Source organism: Gopherus evgoodei, chromosome 17 (assembly GCF_007399415.2).
Source record: "Gopherus evgoodei ecotype Sinaloan lineage chromosome 17, rGopEvg1_v1.p, whole genome shotgun sequence".
In the NCBI taxonomy this organism is placed as follows: Eukaryota; Metazoa; Chordata; order Testudines; family Testudinidae; genus Gopherus; species Gopherus evgoodei.
Genome location: NC_044338.1, coordinates 2159213 through 2177435, shown reverse-complemented (window position 1 = coordinate 2177435; position 18223 = coordinate 2159213). Strand labels below are relative to the sequence as shown.

Sequence of the window (18223 nt, the reverse complement as noted above, 5' to 3'; positions counted from 1 at the left end):
TCCTTCTCTGTATTGGCAATACCTCCCAGTTCAGTTTCTGGGGCCCATTTACTCCCTGCCTTTTCAGTGAAGGCTAGTTAGTGCCGACTGTGGTATTTTGTGATGTCTGTTGGGAACTGGACTGAGAACCTACACGTTGAACAGCCGCCATGGGGAGCAACTTCCTGTCACTCTGACCTGTGACGGTAGGTGCCCAGCTGCACTGTCCCCATGTCCTCCATCCCGTCTGTGTCATGTGGAGGCTGCAGGGAGTGTCAGCCTGACTTCCGGGGCAGCCCTGTTTACAGCGCTAACGAGAGCAACTGGCGGCAGAGCAGGGCATGTGTCTGCGTCGCTGGAAGGAATCAAGTATCAGAGGGTAGCCATGTTAGTCTGGATCTGTAAAAGCAGCAAAGAATCCTGTGGCACCTTATAGACTAACAGACGTTTTGGAGCATGAGCTTTCGTGGGTGAATACCCACTTCCTCAGATGCATGTAATGGAAATATCCAGGGGCAGGTGTGTGTGTGTGTGTGTGTGTGTATATGTGTGTATATATATATATAATATATGCAAGTGAGCTAGAGATAACGAGGTTAGTTCAATCAGGGAGGATGAGGATATCATCTTCCTTTCCAAATGCAAACGGATGGACATCATACCAAATGGACTAAAGGTAAAAAATCCACTGCTATCTACATACTACACAGACCACAGTGAGAGATTATGCCATACGCTATCAAAAAAACTGAGGAACCACCTGATCAGCATCCTATACAGCAAACAGGGAAACATCAAGAAAGAGCTCTCCAACCTGGAGACCCTCATTAATAACCAAACTTCCATACAAACCGACTTCACTAAAATAAGACAGGAGAGCTACGTTACTCACTTCACCTCTCTACAAAGGAAAAAGGACTGTAAGCTGTCTAAACTCCTACCTGCCACATGAGGCCACAACCGTGGTACCCCTAACCCACCCAGCAATATCGTCAATCTATCCAACTACACACTCAGCCCAGAAGAAAAGTCTGTCCTATCTCAGGGACTCTTTCTGCCCTGCCACCCCCACCAACATGATACAGTTCTGCAGCGATCTGGAAGCCTACTTTCGCCGTCTCCGACTCAAAGAATACTTCCAGGACAACACTGAACAGCGCACTGATACACAGGTGCCCTCCCACCAACAGCACAAGAAGAACTCCACATGGACTCCTCCTGAGGGTCGAAATGACAGTCTGGACCTGTACATTGAATGCTTCCGCCGGCGTGCACAGGCAGAAATCGTGGAACAACAACATCGCTTGCCTCATAACCTAAGTTGTGCAAAACACAATGCCATCCACAGCCTCAGAAACCACCCTGACATTATCATCAAAGAGGCGGATAAAGGAGGTGCTGTTGTCATCGTGAACAGGTCTGACTACCAAAAGGAGGCCGCCAGACAACACTCCAATACCAAATTCTACAGGCCACTTCCCTCAGATCCCACTGAGGAATACACTAAGAAACTGCACCATCTACTCAGGACACTCCCTACACTAACACCAGAAGAAATCAACATACCCCTAGAGCCCCGACCAGGGTTATTCTGTCTACTGCCCAAGATCCACAAACCCAGAAATCCTGGACGCCCCATCATCTCGGGCATTGGCACTCTCACTGAAGGACTGTCTGGATATATGGACTCTCTACTCAGACCCTATGCCACCAGCACTCCCAGCTATCTCCGTGACACCACTGATTTCCTGAGGAAACTACAATGCATTGATGACCTTCCAGAAAACACCATCCTAGCCACCATGGATGTAGAGGCTCTCTACACGAACATCCCACACACAGATGGAATACAAGTTGTCAGGAACACTATCCCTGATGATGCCACAGCACAACTGACTGCTGAGCTCTGTGCCTTTATCCTCACACACAACTATTTCAAATTTGATGACAATATATATCTCCAGATCAGTGGCACCGCTATGGGCACCCGCATGGCCCCACAATATGCCAATATTTTTATGGCCGACCTGGAACAACGCTTCCTCAGCTCTCGTCCACTTACGCTCCTTCTCTACCTACGCTACATTGATGACATCTTCATCATCTGGACCCATGGGAAGGAGACTCTGGAAAAATTCCACCAAGATTTCAACAGCTTCCACCCCACCATCAACTTCAGCCTGGACCAATCTACACAAGAGGTCCACTTCCTAGACACCACGGTGCAAATAAGTGATGGTCGCATTAACACCATCCTATACCAAAAACCTACCGACCGCTATGCCTACCTTCATGCCTCCAGCTTCCATCCCGGGCACATCACACCATCCATTATCTACAGCCAAGCACTGAGGTACAACCGCATCTGCTCTAATCCCTCAGGCAGAGACCAACACCTACAAAATCTCCACCAAGCATTCTCAAAACTACAGTACCCGCATGAGGAAATAAGGAAACAGATCAACAGAGCCAGACGTGTACCCAGAAGCCTCCTACTGCAAGACAAACCCAAGAAAGAAACCAGCAGGACTCCACTGGCCATCACATGCAGTCCCCAGCTAAAACCCCTCCAGTGCATCATCAGGGATCTACAACCCGTCCTGGACAATGATCCCACATCTTCACAGGCCTTGGGTGGCAGGCCAGTCCTCACCCACAGACAACCTGCCAACCTGAAACATATTCTCACCAGTAACTGCACACTGCACCATAGTAACTCTAGCTCAGGAACCAATCCATGCAACAAACCTCAATGCCAACTCTGCCCACATATCTACACCAGCGACACCATCACAGGACCTAACTAGATCAGCCACACCATCACCGGTTCATTCACCTGCACGTCCACCAATGTAATATACGCCATCATATGCCAGCAATGCCCCTCTTCTATGTACGTCGGCCAAACTGGACAGTCTCTACGGAAAAGGATCAATGGACACAAATCAGATATTAGGAATGGCAATATACAAAAACCTGTAGGAGAGCACTTCAACCTCCCTGGCCACACTATAGCAGACCTTATGGGGGCCATCCTGCAGCAAAAAAACTTCAGGACCAGACTTCAAAGAGAAACTGCTGAGCTTCAGTTCATCTGCAAATTTGACACCATCAGCTCAGGATTAAACAAAGACTGTGAATGGCTTGCCAGTTACAGAATCAGTTTCTCCTCGCTTGGTTTTCACACCTCAGCTGCTAGAACAGGGCCTCATCCTCCCTGATTGAACTAACCTCGTGATCTGTAGCTCACTTGCATATATATACACCTGCCCCTGGAAATTTCCACTACTTGCGTCTGACGAAGTGGATATTCACCCATGAAGGCTCATGCTCCAAAACGTCTGTTAGTCTATAAGGTGCCACAGGATTCTTTGCTGCTGGAAGGAATATGCCCTTTTGGGTGCTGCAATGCAATGCACCGGGGCCTCTGAGCAGAGAGCCCCCTCGCACCCAAAGTTCACCCCTGACCTCTTCTGCTGGGCTGGCTCTGCTCCAACTTTGTATTTGTTTATTTACCATTTAAATTCTTCTGGTAAGTAGCAGGTATGCGCAGTTCTCTTCTGGCAGGGGCAGAAATATTCCAGAGGCGCCCCAGAGCACTATAGCACTTCAGAGAGACCACAAATATTCAGTATTTGCGCCAGCAGAGCCCTGAGTGCCCCCACACATCGCTATCTCTGGAGTCATCTCTCGCTACACCATCAGATGTGCACATGGTGCTTGTGCACTGCTCAGAGGTCGGATCAGCCATCTCCCACTCCAGAGGAAGATTTCTGGGAGCCCCTCTCTTCCTACCTTCTGGGGGTGCACTGCTGAGATTTCCTGTCTCTGCACTGTGAAACGTATCACTGTAGAGTCTGGCTGTGCATTAGCTGGCCAAAGGTGCCAAATAGTGGCTCAGATACTCTCTCCTTGAGAGCCCACTGACTTCCCTGTCTTCCCGGTGCCAAGTGCTGGCCCACAGGGACCACATCTCAGCATTAGGCAGGGAATGTCTGGGTCTGATGTGGCTTGTTGAACGCACAACCCCAGAGCCGAGGCTGTTAGGAGCTAAGCGAAGGGCTAGGGGGAGGGGGCTTTCTCTGATTACAGTGCTCGCTGGAGACCCCACTCGTAGCCCTTGGCTTGGCCTGTATTGCTCTATTGAAGTGGAGGTTGCAGGAGACACAGGAAATACTCTGGATTTTTCCCTGGCTCCTATTATCCTGGAGATACTTTTTGGGTTTTTTCGTATTTCTCCAAGGAAAGTTTGTAATGTCTCTCCCTGTTCAGCCACCATTCGAGCTGCCTGGATCCCACGTTGCTGGGTTTGGAGCAGGGGAGCCTTGCTGAAGATGGCAGCGAAGGAAGGGGCAAGTGGTGGAGTGGCTGCTCTGATATGTTTTAGGAGCAGCAGGTGAGGAGTGATGGGAGGAGGAGCCTCATCCTGGTGATAACTGAGCAGGTCTGAATGTGGGTCTCCAGAGGAGAGGGGAAAAGCCCTGCTCTGTCCTTCCAGGCCAGCTCATGGGAGCCAGGACAGGATTGTCCCCCCCTGCCCTGCTCATCCTGTCTCTGCCTAGCTGGAAGTGTCCCAAGCCATGGTGTAAGGTCATGGTCTCCCTTAGGGAAATGGTTCTCATACCTTCTGAGAGCGTCTGCAATGGGTTATGGATCCCCCCTGTCCCATGAAAGGGAGCAGGCTGGTGGGATGGAGTGGTCCATGCCATTCAGGGCTCTGTGGCAATGATATCCTATAGGCCAGTGTCTCATTCCCAGTGTGATTGGGCCAGTTCCCTAGCCTGCTTCCGGCTGGCCCAGCAGCACCGGCTGCTTCCCAGTAAGCTCTGTGTGCTCCAGCTCCCTAGTGAAACAGCCACTCCCAAGCCCCAGTTTCCTACCTAGACCATGGCTCCTGTGTGCTCCTGTGCCCCACCCAGGATTGAATAGACTTGTGATAGGTCTTGGGCATTGGTGGGGTGAGGTCAGGGCTGCAGCCCACTGGGCTGGGGGCTTTGGGGCGAGGGGTGGCAGGTGGTGCTGAGGAAGAGTAGGGAGCTGTCTCTAGTTGCTGGGCTTGGGTGGTATCTGCTGCAGTTGCTCCGTAAGGCTCTGAGGAGGAATGAGAGGAATCTGCTGGTGGAGCAGAAATCCTGGTTGTGAGCAGCTCGGGCCCAAGGAAGAGGCTGAGCTGCTGAGAGTGGCATTCTGGAGCACAGAATCAGAGTGGTGGTGGAGATCCAGTATCTCTGCAGCCCTCTGCTTGTTGCCAGCGTCCCCTGATGCCCGGCTGGGTCGGAGCCATTCTCTGCTTCCTGGCAACCCTCTGTGGCTAACCTGCCGTGCCTTGCTGCGTGGGCAGCCTGGGCTGTCGGCCCTCTGAGCCCTGGTGGAGTGGAGAGGTGCCAAAGGATTGAGCAGTGCGTATGCTGGGCTCCTGTACAGTGCCTGGGAGGAGGTAACAGCCTCCCTGTCCCGCTGCATCTCTCTTCACATCACAGCCGGGAACGTGGCTGCCCTGCCTTGCTTGGTTTCTCTCTTCCCCAGACTGTCCCCCTGCTCTGTTGCGCTCCGGCACGCTTAACGTTGTCTTCCCAGCTGCCTCCACCTAAACCTTGCAGGCGTCCCTTGATCCCTGCCAGCCGCCTCTGCTGCTCCAGTGTCTCCACAGCAGTGAGGGTCACTCCTGCCCTTGTGGCACCCATCTGTGTCCCCATTAGCCTTCTGAGCATCCTCAGCCCCCTGCCCCACTGCTCCCCCCTCCCCACTCTGCCGGGGCAGCGGGAAGTGCTGTGGCACCACGGCAGAGTCAGGAACCAATGTGTTGAGGAGAAAGTGATTCCACCACCCTGGCATTTGCGTTTTCTGCTGCAGCATCTGCAGCCTGCTGACTTGATCGTGGGAATGAATTGCCTTGTATTTGTAGCAAGGACACTGGATGCAGAGCTCCATCTGCCTGACGCACGCCCTGGCATGGAAGCAACGTGTGTCTGCCATGCCTGCGGGGAAGGCGATTGATCCAGCCAGTGCTTCGCTTGGCCTGCTCTGTCCCTAGTGGATCAAAGCCCATGTTGGGGTGCAGTTGAATCTGTAATGCAGGACCAGGCGCAGTTAGCCGCGCCAAGGTAGCAGGGGCCTCAGGGCTGCTCCTGTCTACAAAGAATGGAGGGAATTGCCCTAAGGGAGTGTGGCACAAGGGTGAGTCCAAATGCTACAGGCTGAGACCCACGTCACCCATGACCGCACCGTGCCAGCTGCTGTTTGCCATCCCCGCCCTCTGGAGTGTGAAGGAACAGAACACTTTAATGAGGAGAGAGGAAGCTTTGTCTGGGATTGCTGTGACTTTGGCTCTGTGCAGGGCCCCGAGTGGAGTGACGAGACCTGAATGAGGTGGATGGATCCTGTGGGGGACTCCCTGGGGCTCTGGTTCTGCAGTGCAGAGTTCAGGTGGCAGCTTGATCCTGCTCCAATAGGTGAGTCCCGTCTGATGAGGGACCCCCGGGGCCGCTTTCCCCGAGCCTCTTCCTGCCTTCGTCAGTGCTGTACGGCCCTGGAGATGCTGGGCGATCAGTGGAGGAATCCTCAAGTTGCAGAGCCAACCCCCTCCGCAGCCCCCCAGTAAAATGGGCTGCGTGGGAAGCCTTGGTGGAACATGGCAGGGGAAGGCAGTGTGCATCTGGAGTCGGGCAGGGTGTCCTGCTGTGGGGGCTACAGAGCTGTTGTCAGCACCATTGGCCTCCGAGCTAATCCTCTGAAAAACAGCGTGTCCCAGCAGCTGCCATCCGGAAAACTTCCTGCTTTCTGTCAGCCTGGCCAGGGGCCCGTTGAGCTGCCCAGAGCAGGCTGTGGTGTTCTGTGTGGCAGAGACCTCCCCCCCCTTTGGGCTGGGCAGTCATTGTCTGAGCACTGTTCTGCTCGCTGCGGAGCGGGAGAACTGTCTCCCTGCAGTAGCTGATGGGATTCCCCAGTGACTGAACAAGGGGAGGATAGACCCACTTCCAGTCTCCCCTGCTCCAGTGGGAGATCAGGGCTCATGGCCTGCAACCCAGGGCGTGTCTGAGCTCCGCAGAGTCACCAGTGTCATCCGTGCAGATGGGATTGGCACACCAGACTCTGCTCAGTCTGCCTGCCCCGGCTCCCATCGCCCTAGGCACCTCCCGGCTGCAGCCGCCCCCACATTCCTGAGCCGTGCATCACTTTCCAGCATTCAGGCCGTGTGAGTCTGCTGCCCCCTGCTCTGTGGGTGTAGGATTTGGAGAGCCCTGCTCTGTGGCTGCTCAGTCCTGGCCTGTCTCCTCCCCTTGGCAGAGGGAGATATGCCCACCGGCTGGGACATGGAAATGTTTATGTGCAGAAATTCCTGTGCATTGACCATATCCTGGCTAGTCTAGTGCTCCCCAGTGGACACCAAATGGCCTTGATCTTTCTGCTAATAACTCATCTCAACATGTATCCTCCCAACCCTTTCCGATCTGGGAAACTTCTCCTGCAGTGCCCTGGATTTCCACCACTACCTGCCCATGTCGTGGTCACTCTCCCTCCAGCCAAGGAGGCATTGACCTGGCTTATTCCAGGGCTAGGTGCGAGAGATTCCTTCCTTGCGAAGGTCTGGGGGCCTAGGAGTGGGGAGCCCTAACAGCTCTGTCAGGCCTGCTGGGCTTCTGGCTGTGACCTTCCCCAGAGCTCCCGGGAGTTCAGATCTGGGGCTGGGTCATGTTTCTCTCTGCCTAGGCCAGAGCCCAACCTTCACTGCCCTACCACCTGGCATGCTGGTCCCAGGGAAGAGGAAGAGGACATGGGAGGGAATGTTTGTAGCCAGGAGCCTGAGATTTGTGCATTGTCCCACTGCTTGGAGCCAGGCCCTATTGCACACAGGTTGAGGAGGGCGCCTTTCTCTCCAGCTTAGAACGAACTCTCCTGCTGAGCAGAGTACGGGTAAAGGCGGCTCTTTGGAAGACTCTGGCAAATCCTAGTATTAATATTGGTCAGCAAATGGCAGAGAACTGGTTTCAGGGTATTCTCCTCCACAGTCGTCTGTGGTTACCTGTAATTTGTCCCTTGGGGTTTCTGGTCAGCAGCCAACCAGCTGCAGAGAGAAATCCTGAGCCAGTCAGGAGAATATGAAATGTCTTGAACTCTTGGGCCACAGGCTCTGGGAATGATATGGCCAGCATCATTGCATGGTAAATGAGCTAAAGACCTAGGCACGGGAAGAGTTGTGGGGATGAACTGCAGCAGTCAAGCTGATCTCAGGGCCCTGTGCTCCAATGGCAGTCAGGTGTCCTCTGAGCTGGGGACACACACCCTTTCTTGCTCTTTAAGGGAATTTGGTGTCACTCAGATGATGAATCTTTGCCAAAGACCCTCAGAAATGTACTGGGGTATTGTCCAGTCCCGGTGCTTCACACTGCCACATGGAGCATGTCTCCACCATTCACTGCTGTAGAAAACGGCTCATTCTCTAACGAGAGCAGCAGCCAAGGGTGGAGCAAAACAGGCCAGTGTCCTCATAGGGCTGATGAAATCTTGGCAATGCAGAGCTCCGAACATTGGCCTTGTCTTCCCCCAGTGCACTGAACTCCAGGGAAAGACCCTGCACAGAGCTTGAGCCTGGCGTGTTTCCTTCCATCGCAGCTCTGCTGGAACTTGGTCCAAAGAGTACTTCCAGCCCAGTGACTGGCCAGACCCTCCCCGGGGATTTGGCTATGCTGAGAAAATGTCTGATGCAATAACTTACTTGCAGACATGGATAGATGTCTGGCATGCTTACGTGCATTGGTGTCCAGGCCTACCCAGGGGCAGCTGGTGGCTTAACTCGTGCTGCGGGAGGGAAGAGAGAGAATTGCTTGTATTGCAGTTGAAGAATTGCCAGGCTGGTGTGGTAGGAAGTGCCAATGATGATGCCCAAGGAAGGAACTGCTTCCTCTCGCTTTTAGGTCCCTTTCCTGTTTCCCTTGAGCCATGGCTGGCTGAGGGAGCCAGGCAGAGAGCTTCCTGAATTGCTGGGTGTCACAGAGTCCCCGGGCGATGCTCTGGAACTGCTCCCCACAAAGCCAGTCAGGACTCTGGGGAGCCTCCTCTCCCTCGGAGCAGACTGTCTTCAGGGCAAGAAGCTCACACAACTTCACCTCCTGGGTCTCTCCTTGGAGCATTCAGCATCCTCTGCCCCTCCGTGTGCTTCCCACAGCGAGTCCACCCCAGCGGGGTCCTGGGGAAGCCACCGGGTTCTGCACCCCCACTTTGCAGTCAGACGTGACTCTCAGCCAGCCAGTAAAACCGAGGTTTATTTGATGACAGGAACAGTCTAAAACGGAGCTTGTACATACAGAGAACGGGACCCCTCAGCCGGGTCCATTCTGGGGCCCAGTGAGCCAGACAGCCCCGTCTGCCCTCACTCCCCGTCCCCAGCCAGCTCCAGACTGACCCCTCCCAGCCCCTCCTTTCTAGTCTTTGTCTCTTTCCTGGGCCAGGACGTCACCTGATCTCTCTGTCTACCACACCTTTAGCATTCCCTTGCAGGGGGGTAGGGCCCGGGCCATTAGTTGCCAGGAAACAGAGTGTCAGCCAGAAACTGAGGCACCCACACAGTATTCAGAGGAAACATTAAGAACAGTCCCACTTCGTCATGCTGGGGAACAGACAGGCTGCGGCTGCTGAGGTCTCAGGCTAAGAAACGATCATGTAACAAAGCGATAACTGGGGTGATAAGGAGCTTTGGACTCTAGACCACGGGCTAGACTGTTCTCACTACCAGGCACCTCCTTGGGGGCCCAAGTGGAATGAGTTTGGGGATTTCAGCCCAGTGGGATAGTTCTCCACATAGCAAACCCTGTTCTCCCGGCAAGACATGTCCGAGTGAATTCCGAGGGGCTGGGAAAGTGTCTGTCCCCACCTTCCACCCGTGCTCATGCCTGGCTGTGTGTTTCTGTCTGTAGCAGCACCTTTGGGGCATAGCAGGAGATGCAGCACTGTGGTTGCAGGTGCTTGACCAGGGCTGCTTGGCTCTGTCAGAACCCAGTCTGCTGCATGTGGCTGCCAACATAATTCCCAGGAGGGAGCCTGGGGAATCAGGGCTCTCCCGCTGGGATTGTTCTGCAATACAGCCTGCCCCTCCCAGGGCTGCACAGACAGGCAGGTAGTTGGATTAACAGGGCAGCTTGTTTTCCTTGTTGGGCTGCAGGTGTTCCTGGTTTATCGTCCTCTCCATGTGGGAGAGTCTCATGAACCTGCTGCCCCAAGAGGCCTGGGGCTCTCTCCCTGTTTCCTTTTATCGCAGGGAATCAAGCCATGGGGGAGTCACCAGAACAGGGCCTTGCTCTGAGTTCCTTCCTGTGTGTGGGAGCTGAGTCCTCTGGGCTCTGCACCAGCAGCTGGTGGGTTGTGCTGAGCGAGGCAGGTCACAGCTCCCCACCCTGTCCAAGTCAGCAGGTGGGGCTGGCAGACTCCTTGGGTGCTGCCCCAGTGAGGCGATGTGTGGCAGGAACAGCTGGGTCCCAAAGGGCACCTTCCATGCGGGGGGGGTGCTCTGCTCACTGGTACATTGGTGGGCACAGATGAGGGAGTGTCCCCATCTAGGTGTGTGTTGTGTCCCCAGGAGAGGCCCAGATGGGGGAGTTGGTGACTTTCTCCAGGTATGCAGGGCTCTACTGGGAGTGTGTGGGCCCCACTGTTACTCCTCAGGGCCTTGGGATACACTAGGACTCTGCTTTGTGGGGGGTGTTGGTAATGCAGCCCCCCCTCCAGGGCTCTGCCTCGCTCCTCAGTGTCCTGGCTGCTACCTTGTGACATGAACAGCCCTGGGTGTACGGCCTGGCCCCCAGCATTGCATGCTGCTCCTCAGCCTCTGCCATCGTCCCCCAAGCCCTGCTTTCCAGGAAACCCCGCGCGCTTGGCCTTTGCCTATGCTGATGAGTGACTTGCCCCCTCTGTCCCTCCCTGGGGACTGAGCAGGAATCTGTGCGCACATTGTCTCGAGTCCTGGGGGGTCTGGAATGCAGCCTCTGGGGGTGCTTGTCCCTCTGCCCGCCATCTGGAATGTCTGAGTGTGGGGAATTTGCCCTGCCAGGACTTCTGAGCAGCAGGAAGAGATGTCAGCTGGAGGGAGAGGAAGTTGTGAGGGCAAGGACTGGAGTGGGGAGCCTGGCTCCTTTGGAGGGAGGAGCTCTGGGATGGGGCTGTTGGTTGCTCTCTGGAGACTCTCCAACCTCCCTTCCCCCTGCTCCTGCCATCTCCACCGTCACTCTGCCCTCACCCCTCTCCTGTCCCCCTCATTCTCCAGGGGCCCCTCACTGTGGTATTTAAGAGCCTTTCCTCTGGTCTGTGTCTGCCTGTTCCCCCGTCTGCCCCTTCTTGTGACTTTGGCCGGGGGGGCTTGCTTGTTCCCCTCCGCAGCCCCCCGGGGCACTGAGCCACTTACTTGACTTCCGTGCCTCCCTCTCCCTTTTGCAGCACACGTGGCTCTCCCGTGGCAGGGAAGTGCCTGGTTCTCAAGGACAAACCTGCAACACAGAGCTCGTTCCCATAAACACCGGAGGGAGATGCCTGGCAGTGCCTTAAAGCCCAGTGCTGGCCCGGTGCCTTTCAGGGGTTGGAGCACCCCATTCGGCAGCGGGTGTCAGCCTTTACCCGACGTCAAGGAAAACCTCAGTCTGTTCCTATCCAGCTCTGGAGCCCACCCTCACCCCTGGGCACAGGGGCACTTGGCCTTGCAGCTCCTTGTTAGCCTGGTGGAGGCTTTCATTCCCTGCTGTGAGCATTAACAGTACTTGGAGCTTTTCAGCTACCGGGCTGAGGATAAAGGTGGTCAAAGCTCCTGCTTCAGGGCCCCATTTTGCCCCTGCAGGGGTCAGGAGGGAACCCGCTCCTCGCCCTGTGAACACCAGTGTGTAATGACCAGGGGCACTCCTGTCTCTGAAGCATCCATACAGGAATCGGTGCTGGAGGCAGGTGGCTGGGTGAAGTGGGCCAATGTCTTGGTTCTGATTCAGCGGCTGCTGTGTTTGTGAGTGTGAGCTTAGCTGTCCCTCTGGGCTCACAGTCCAGCCTGTGGGGCTGCAGGCCAGGGAGCACAGGGGAAGTTCGCTCCTCTGCCACCAGGGCTGGGCCTGCCCTGAGAGTAGGGAGCTGCCGGCCACCACTGGTCTCCCTGGCAGCTCCATGTGTGCCGAAGGAACGAGGGGCAATGCAGGCCTCTCAGGCAGCCTCTCAGATTGACTGGGAACAGGACATGCTCTCAATGGAAGGGGCAATCAGCAGCGGAGGCTCCGGGGGGGGAGAAATGAGCAGGTGGCTTAGTGCCAGCTGCAGGGCTGGTGTGTGCTGTCCAGCACGAGGAAGAGTCTCATCCCCACTCTTGGTGTATTGGTGTGGACTGCAGCTAACCACTGCAGCTGCGCAGGTGGGGCAGCTGCTCCCTTCTGGCCTGTTTGTTGTGCCAACCCAAGCATGTTTCTTTGTGATCTGGGCTACCGGGGCCTGCTGTATTTTTCAAGCTCTGTGCACATTTCTTGCGCTGGTGGAGAGGGGGGATGGAAAAGGCGTGGGTATTGCTGTGAAACCCCCAGCCCTGTCTCTTCACCTCAGCCTGGTGCCCGTGGATCCTGGCCATGGGAAGCCAGTGTGGCCTGGTGAGCCAGGATCTCCCAGGACTGCACACTGCCTGCCTGGAAACAGGTCTAACAGGCTACTAGCTTCTTCTGTCTCCTGGCATCTGAGCGGAACTGGTTCCTTCCTTGGGAAGCAAGTGCATCGCTGCAGTCATTGCTGCCAGCTGTAGCTGGCCTGTTAACCCCTAGGCTGCTGGGTCCCCCGACTCCATGCTGCAGTGTCCCTTAGGACCAGCGGAATGGGGCACACTGCGTGTGTGGGGCTGGGTGGTGACGTACGTGCCCTTTGGGGGCCTCAGGCTGCCTCTGACTGGAAAGCAAAAACCCGACTGCAGTGTCCTCCAGCCACCCTCCTGAGCGGAGCCTGACTCCACTGCTGGCCACTGCACTGGGGGCTTGGAAGGGAGAGGGAGGCGGCTCCCTCTGCCGTTCCCAGGGAGATGGGCTCTGCCTTTGCAGCCATCCCAGGCCTGACCCTGCACTTTGACAGGCTTCCCTGCCCTGGGTGTCTTATTTTTATGGCAAGTATTGAACTTATTGCTGTGCCAGATGCGAGCGGGTCCCTCATATAGAACCTGGGCCATGCTGCCTGCAGGGGTGGCAGGAACCTGCAGTGTGCTGCGTGAGAGGGGGACTCTCCCTAGGCCCTGGGCGACGGCAGGTCTCAGCAGCAGGGATCCAGCGAGACCCCTTAGAGCCGCCATGGGCCCTGCATGGCAGGCTGGACAGTTTGGCATTCTGGTGGCCCATCCTCAGCAGTGGGATTGCACGAGACACCCCAGAGCATTGCTGCCTGTGGGCTGAGAATTTGCCCAGGGCTACCCCATCTCCTGGCCTGTGCCATTCGTGTGCCATGGTTTGTCCTGCCCCCTTCTGGCAAGCGTTGGAGTAGGTGGGAGGAACCCCCCGGTTCTCATTCACCTTCCCAGGGCTGTATTCCCGTCTGTTGCCATGGACACGGTTGTACGTTCACTACCATGCTTTGCAGCAAAAGCCGCTTTACTGTCAATTTGGCTGGTGTGAGTGGGGAGAGAGCCAGCGAGAATGACCTGGCTTTGTGGCCCAGCTCTGGGCTGCAGTTCAGGCATATTTGTGAACCTGGGGCCGGGGAGCCCCCAATCCCCGAGGCACCTTCCCTCTGAGGGCTGGAGGGAATGCTGCTAAGGCACCATGGACCCGCCCTGATGCTCCCTTCTCTGCTCTTCCCCTCTAGGATGGGGGGGCCAAGTGTAACCCCTGGGGTTCTGCAGCATAGCCTGTCCTGCCCTCCCTCTGCTGCTGAGACCCTAAGGATCCCAGCATGACCTTGCGGCCTTGAGGGGGGCACAAGGGAACGTGGGGAGGTGCCTGGTGGGAGAATGCAGCACCACGCCCCTCCTTCTCCACCCGAATGACTAGGTGGCACAGCGGGAAGTGCTGGTCCCTCTCTGTCCCAGCACCCCAGTGCTGCTCCGGGCTCTGACCTCTCCCTGCCACCCTGATGTCTGGGGCTGGGGGAGTGGTGGCTGCCTGTGGAACATGTAACTAACCCAGCTACTGGTAATTAGCGCTTGTTAGGAACAAATGACAATGGAGGCCTGCTGGCTGCAGCAGGGGTGTGTAAATCTGGCCTGGGACACAGGGCAATTCACTGTAAGGTCATTAACTCATGCTTTGCTCTCCCAGACAGATCACTCTTCTCACAAGCTTTCTTGTTTTGGGTGTCACGGCCTCAGGCGTTGCGGGCTGCGGTTCTTCATGGACTGCCCCCCCCCATGTTATACAGGAGACGTGCCACCAAGCTCAGGGCTCACTGAGTGGAGCCCCTTTCAAAGACTCTGTGTAATCTGGGGACCTGCCAGCAAATATGGGGCATTGGCAAAGCTGGGTGGGGGCCCAGGACTAGAATGAGGATACTGCAGGATTAGGAATGGCCCCGGGGGTATTGGTGTCCCCTAGAGACAGCCTGATGTGTCCTGGAGCAGACAGGAGCATTCTCTGGGTGTTTTCTGATGGCCTCCTGGTTTCTGTAGTGATAACATGCTCATACGTGACATTTCCTCCAGGATCCTGAAGCTCTCTGCAAGCTCTGTGTCTGGACCTGTGACCTCTGGCCCACTTAGCTGGAGTGGGAGTTTCGGCTAAGCCGGCTACGCAGTATTGCATCTGCTACTGACAGCAGCCACCTCTGAAAGCGAAATGCAGTAGATGTTTAACACGGAGCGTTACACAACAGCTTTGAGCAGGACGTGAAGCTGCAGCATGACTGGATGCAGTTGCTCCGACTGGGCTTTGGCCAGAGTGCTGGGGGCTGGCACCCCTGTGGGGAAAGGGCCAGGGGGTCGTTAGTGACTGAGCCGTCAGGACTGTGCTTGTCGGTGTCAGCACCAGGGCTCAGCTGCACAGTTCAGCTCTAGTGGCTTTGCTTTCACAGCAACCTGTGTCTCCCACACCCTATCTCCCTGAGGGAAGTGCTCCAGAGCCGGGCTCCTCTGCTTCTCCAGGAATGGGTGGTGCCCTCACCATGGCAAATCTGTGAGCCTTGCACAAACCTGTCACGGCTCGTGAAGGGTGCGCGTGCAGAGCGCAGCCAGCTGGGGGTGGGAGACCTGCGCCATCTGCTGGGCACAGTGGGTTTTGAAAGGCTAAGGCAGACTTAAAAAGTGGGGGATTGTTTTTGTGCCTTCATGTGCGCTGCCCTCCACGTGCTGGCTGTGCTCACGGGGGTACTTGCACACTTGGGAGCTGCTGCACCATGTTACTCCCACCCATGCCGGATAGATTAGTGCTGCCACCTTCTCTCCCCTGCTGGGACTCTCTGATCCTGGCCCCCTCTTCTTGGCTGGTCCCAAACACCCAGGCTGTCTCCCTGGCAAACACCATGGGCTTATTGGACTCTCGCCAGGTGCCTGTTGGTGAGGAGAGGGTCCTGTCGTACTGTGACGAACTGGGACTGTTGTTAATGTTTTCTCTGAGTACTGTGTTGGTGCCTCAGTGTCCCCATGGCAGTTCTTAAGTATCTGGCAGAGCAAAGGGCCAGTGCACCTAAATGCCGGACACTGTGTCTCCTAGCAACTAATGGCCTGGGCCCCTCCTCTGCAAAGGTGCCAGCTGAAGGTGTTGGAGACAAAGGGATCAGGAGACCTCCTGGCCCGGGAAAGGAGCTGAGCAGAGAGGAGGGGCTGGAAGGGGTGGTTAGTCTGGAGCTGGCTGGGGACGAGGAGTGAGGGCAGACGGGGGGGTCTGGCTCACGGCCCCCCAGAATGGACCCGGCCGAGGGGTCCGGTTTGCTGTATCTAGCAGCTCTGTTTTAGACCCTGTTCCTGTCATCGAATAAACCTCTGTTTTACTGGCTGGCTGAGAGTCACATCTGACTGCAAAGTGGGGGTGCAGGACCCTGTGGTCCCCCTAGGACCCCGCTGGGGTGGGCTCGCTGTGGGAAGTGCACGGAGGGGCAGAGGATGCTGAATGCTCCAAGGAGAGACCCAGGAGGTGAAGCCATGTGAGCTTCTTGCCCTGAACAAGTCTGCTCCCAGGGAGAGGAGGCTCCCCAAAGTCCTGCCTGGCTTGGTGGGGAGCAGTTCCAGAGCATCGCCCGGTGACTCCGTGACACGTACCCCTAGCACTGAGATGTGGGGTCCTCCATTTGCTCCCAGCCCCACTGGGAGAGCAGAGTAGAGCTGCTCTGGTTGGCTTCTCCCCCTGACTACTGCCTTCTCGGGCCATACATACCAACCAGGCCATTCCGCCATATTTTTCATGGCCGGTTCCTGTGCTCTTGGGATTGGATTCAGGGGGGACAAGAGTTAACTTCCCCCATCCTCTCCCACCCTGTGTTTCACCGCACATGTAAAATGTCAGGGCGTTGTTTCCGTTCGTATGAGGCTTTGTCAAATGTTTTACCAATGCAGACCAAATGTTGGGCCTGAACTGGGTTTCTCTGGGACAGTCCTACATATGGACCCCTCCAGATTTAGGCTGGAATATGTGTGGGCATCCACTTGGGAAAGGCAGCCAGAGAGCCGCAGACCCTGTGAGCTGGCTGGATCTGGAAGCCTTGCTTGCGGGTACCCCAGTGAGCCAGGCTGAGGGACACCAGTGTTTAGCACCTGGAGCCCCAGGAGTATGTGTGAATCCATAGGGTAATGCTATAGTGTGAAAGACGCTGGCCGTGTGTGCGGGAATGTCTCCCTGATGGTGGTGCTAACACAGGCTCTGATCACTGCCCCCCAGGCTGCGCAGTTAGAGGATGTGGTGTTTAAAATCTAGCTCTGTCACTGGCAAAGCTGCAGCCAAGGGAAGCGTTTTAAGAAGGAACCCAACCTGGCTGCGTGGGGCACACTTCCCCTGAATCTGGAGCAGACACACAGAGGGTAATCCCTTCCCTGAGCCGCTGGATCCCAGGAGCTCTTAATCACACATGCTGCCCCTGCTCCCCAGGAGCTATGGCTGCCAGCAGAGCAAGCAGCCGCCTGGGGAGCGTGGCTGCATTTCTGCTGCTCCCCCCGTACTGTTTCCTGCCTGCTCCCCGGAGGCGTTATTTGTGCTCTGTGTGCTCCCTGTCGCCTGTGTCAGGCCTGCACACCAGGCTCCTCCTCCTGCTGCTTCTGGAAAAGCTGCAGTTACTTCTTCCTTCCACCACCCTGCCATGGCACAGGGCCGGAGCAGGACGCAGTCGCTGGCACGGGCACAGCATGTGGAAACCAGTGGGGCTGTCGCAGCCTGAGCCGGTGAGCTCAGCTCAGGAGGACTGTGGCCCCTCTTGTGTGGGGGTTATCTTTCCCCTGTTCATGCAGGTTTCCCTGTGTCCAAAGCAGCAAAGAATCCTGTGGCACCTTATAGACTCCCCGGCCAGAGCTGCTCTTCTGCAGGGCCAGGTGCAGTCCAGTCCAGTCCCCTGTGTAGCTGGCGGCGTGGTGGGTGAGGGGCTCGCAGCGGCCACGCTCCCCTTGGAGGAGGGTTTCCTTCCGCAGAGCAGCGTTTAGCAGCCCGGCTGCCAGACGCCCACATCACTTCCTCTCCCTGCAGCGAGGCCCTTTCCCCTGGCGGTGCAGCTCTTCCCATGTGTGCATTCAAAGACCAGGCAAAGGCGAGTGGGGACTGGGGATGGGGGCTGGTGACAGGGAGCGGGGCAGGCTTGCGCTCTGCCTTGCATTCTTTGGCTATTTTTAGGGTGGCTGTATCAGCCCAGCTGTCCCTGTGCCTCCGGCTGCAGCCCTGGGGAACTGACACTTGGCTTACCTATCACATTACACTCGCTCTCTTTGCACGGACACCCTGCCCGGCTGCCTGCTCGGCACTCTCCTCTCAGGCGCTGCCAGGGCCCCAGCCCCAACTCACTGGTAAGGTGGTAGGCTCTCCAGGTAAGGGCTCCCTCCCCTTGCTCTGAGTGCCTGGGACGGGCCCACGGCTCAGAGGTGGAGCTCTGTCGGCTCTCTGGGGGCCAACTGGCCACCATTGTAAAGCTGGCCTATTTTTAGACCCTTCCCAGGGTGTATTGGAGACGTGCTGATGTTTCCCAGTCATTTGCCTTGCCATGGCTCAGTCTAACGGGCATTCAGGCTTTGCAGGTGCCCTTGGGTACGTTTGCAACACGTGGGACAAGGTGTGATTTCCCTTGTGGCCTGCTGAGAGTGCGGCCAGCTCCTGCCCGCTGAACGGGGAATGTGGTCCCCGTAGGA

The 18223-nt window shown here is 56.4% G+C and overlaps 1 protein-coding gene across 21 annotated transcripts in view; it reads left to right on the top strand.

Annotated features, from left to right (window-relative positions):
* MYO18A (myosin XVIIIA) overlaps positions 1-18223 on the top strand; it is a 136862-nt gene that overhangs the window by 37073 nt on the left and 81566 nt on the right. Inside the window, exon 1 of one of the 21 annotated variants that reach the window (XM_030536200.1) lies at positions 17571-17631. The exons of 18 other annotated variants lie outside the window; for them this stretch is intronic. In XM_030536200.1, coding sequence (XP_030392060.1) covers positions 17605-17631 — 27 coding nt within the window. In that variant the 5' untranslated portion in view covers positions 17571-17604. Of the gene's footprint in view, positions 1-17570; positions 17632-17817; positions 17906-18223 lie in introns of those variants that run through there. 2 more of the 21 variants (XM_030536195.1, XM_030536196.1) reach the window with 2 other exon arrangements.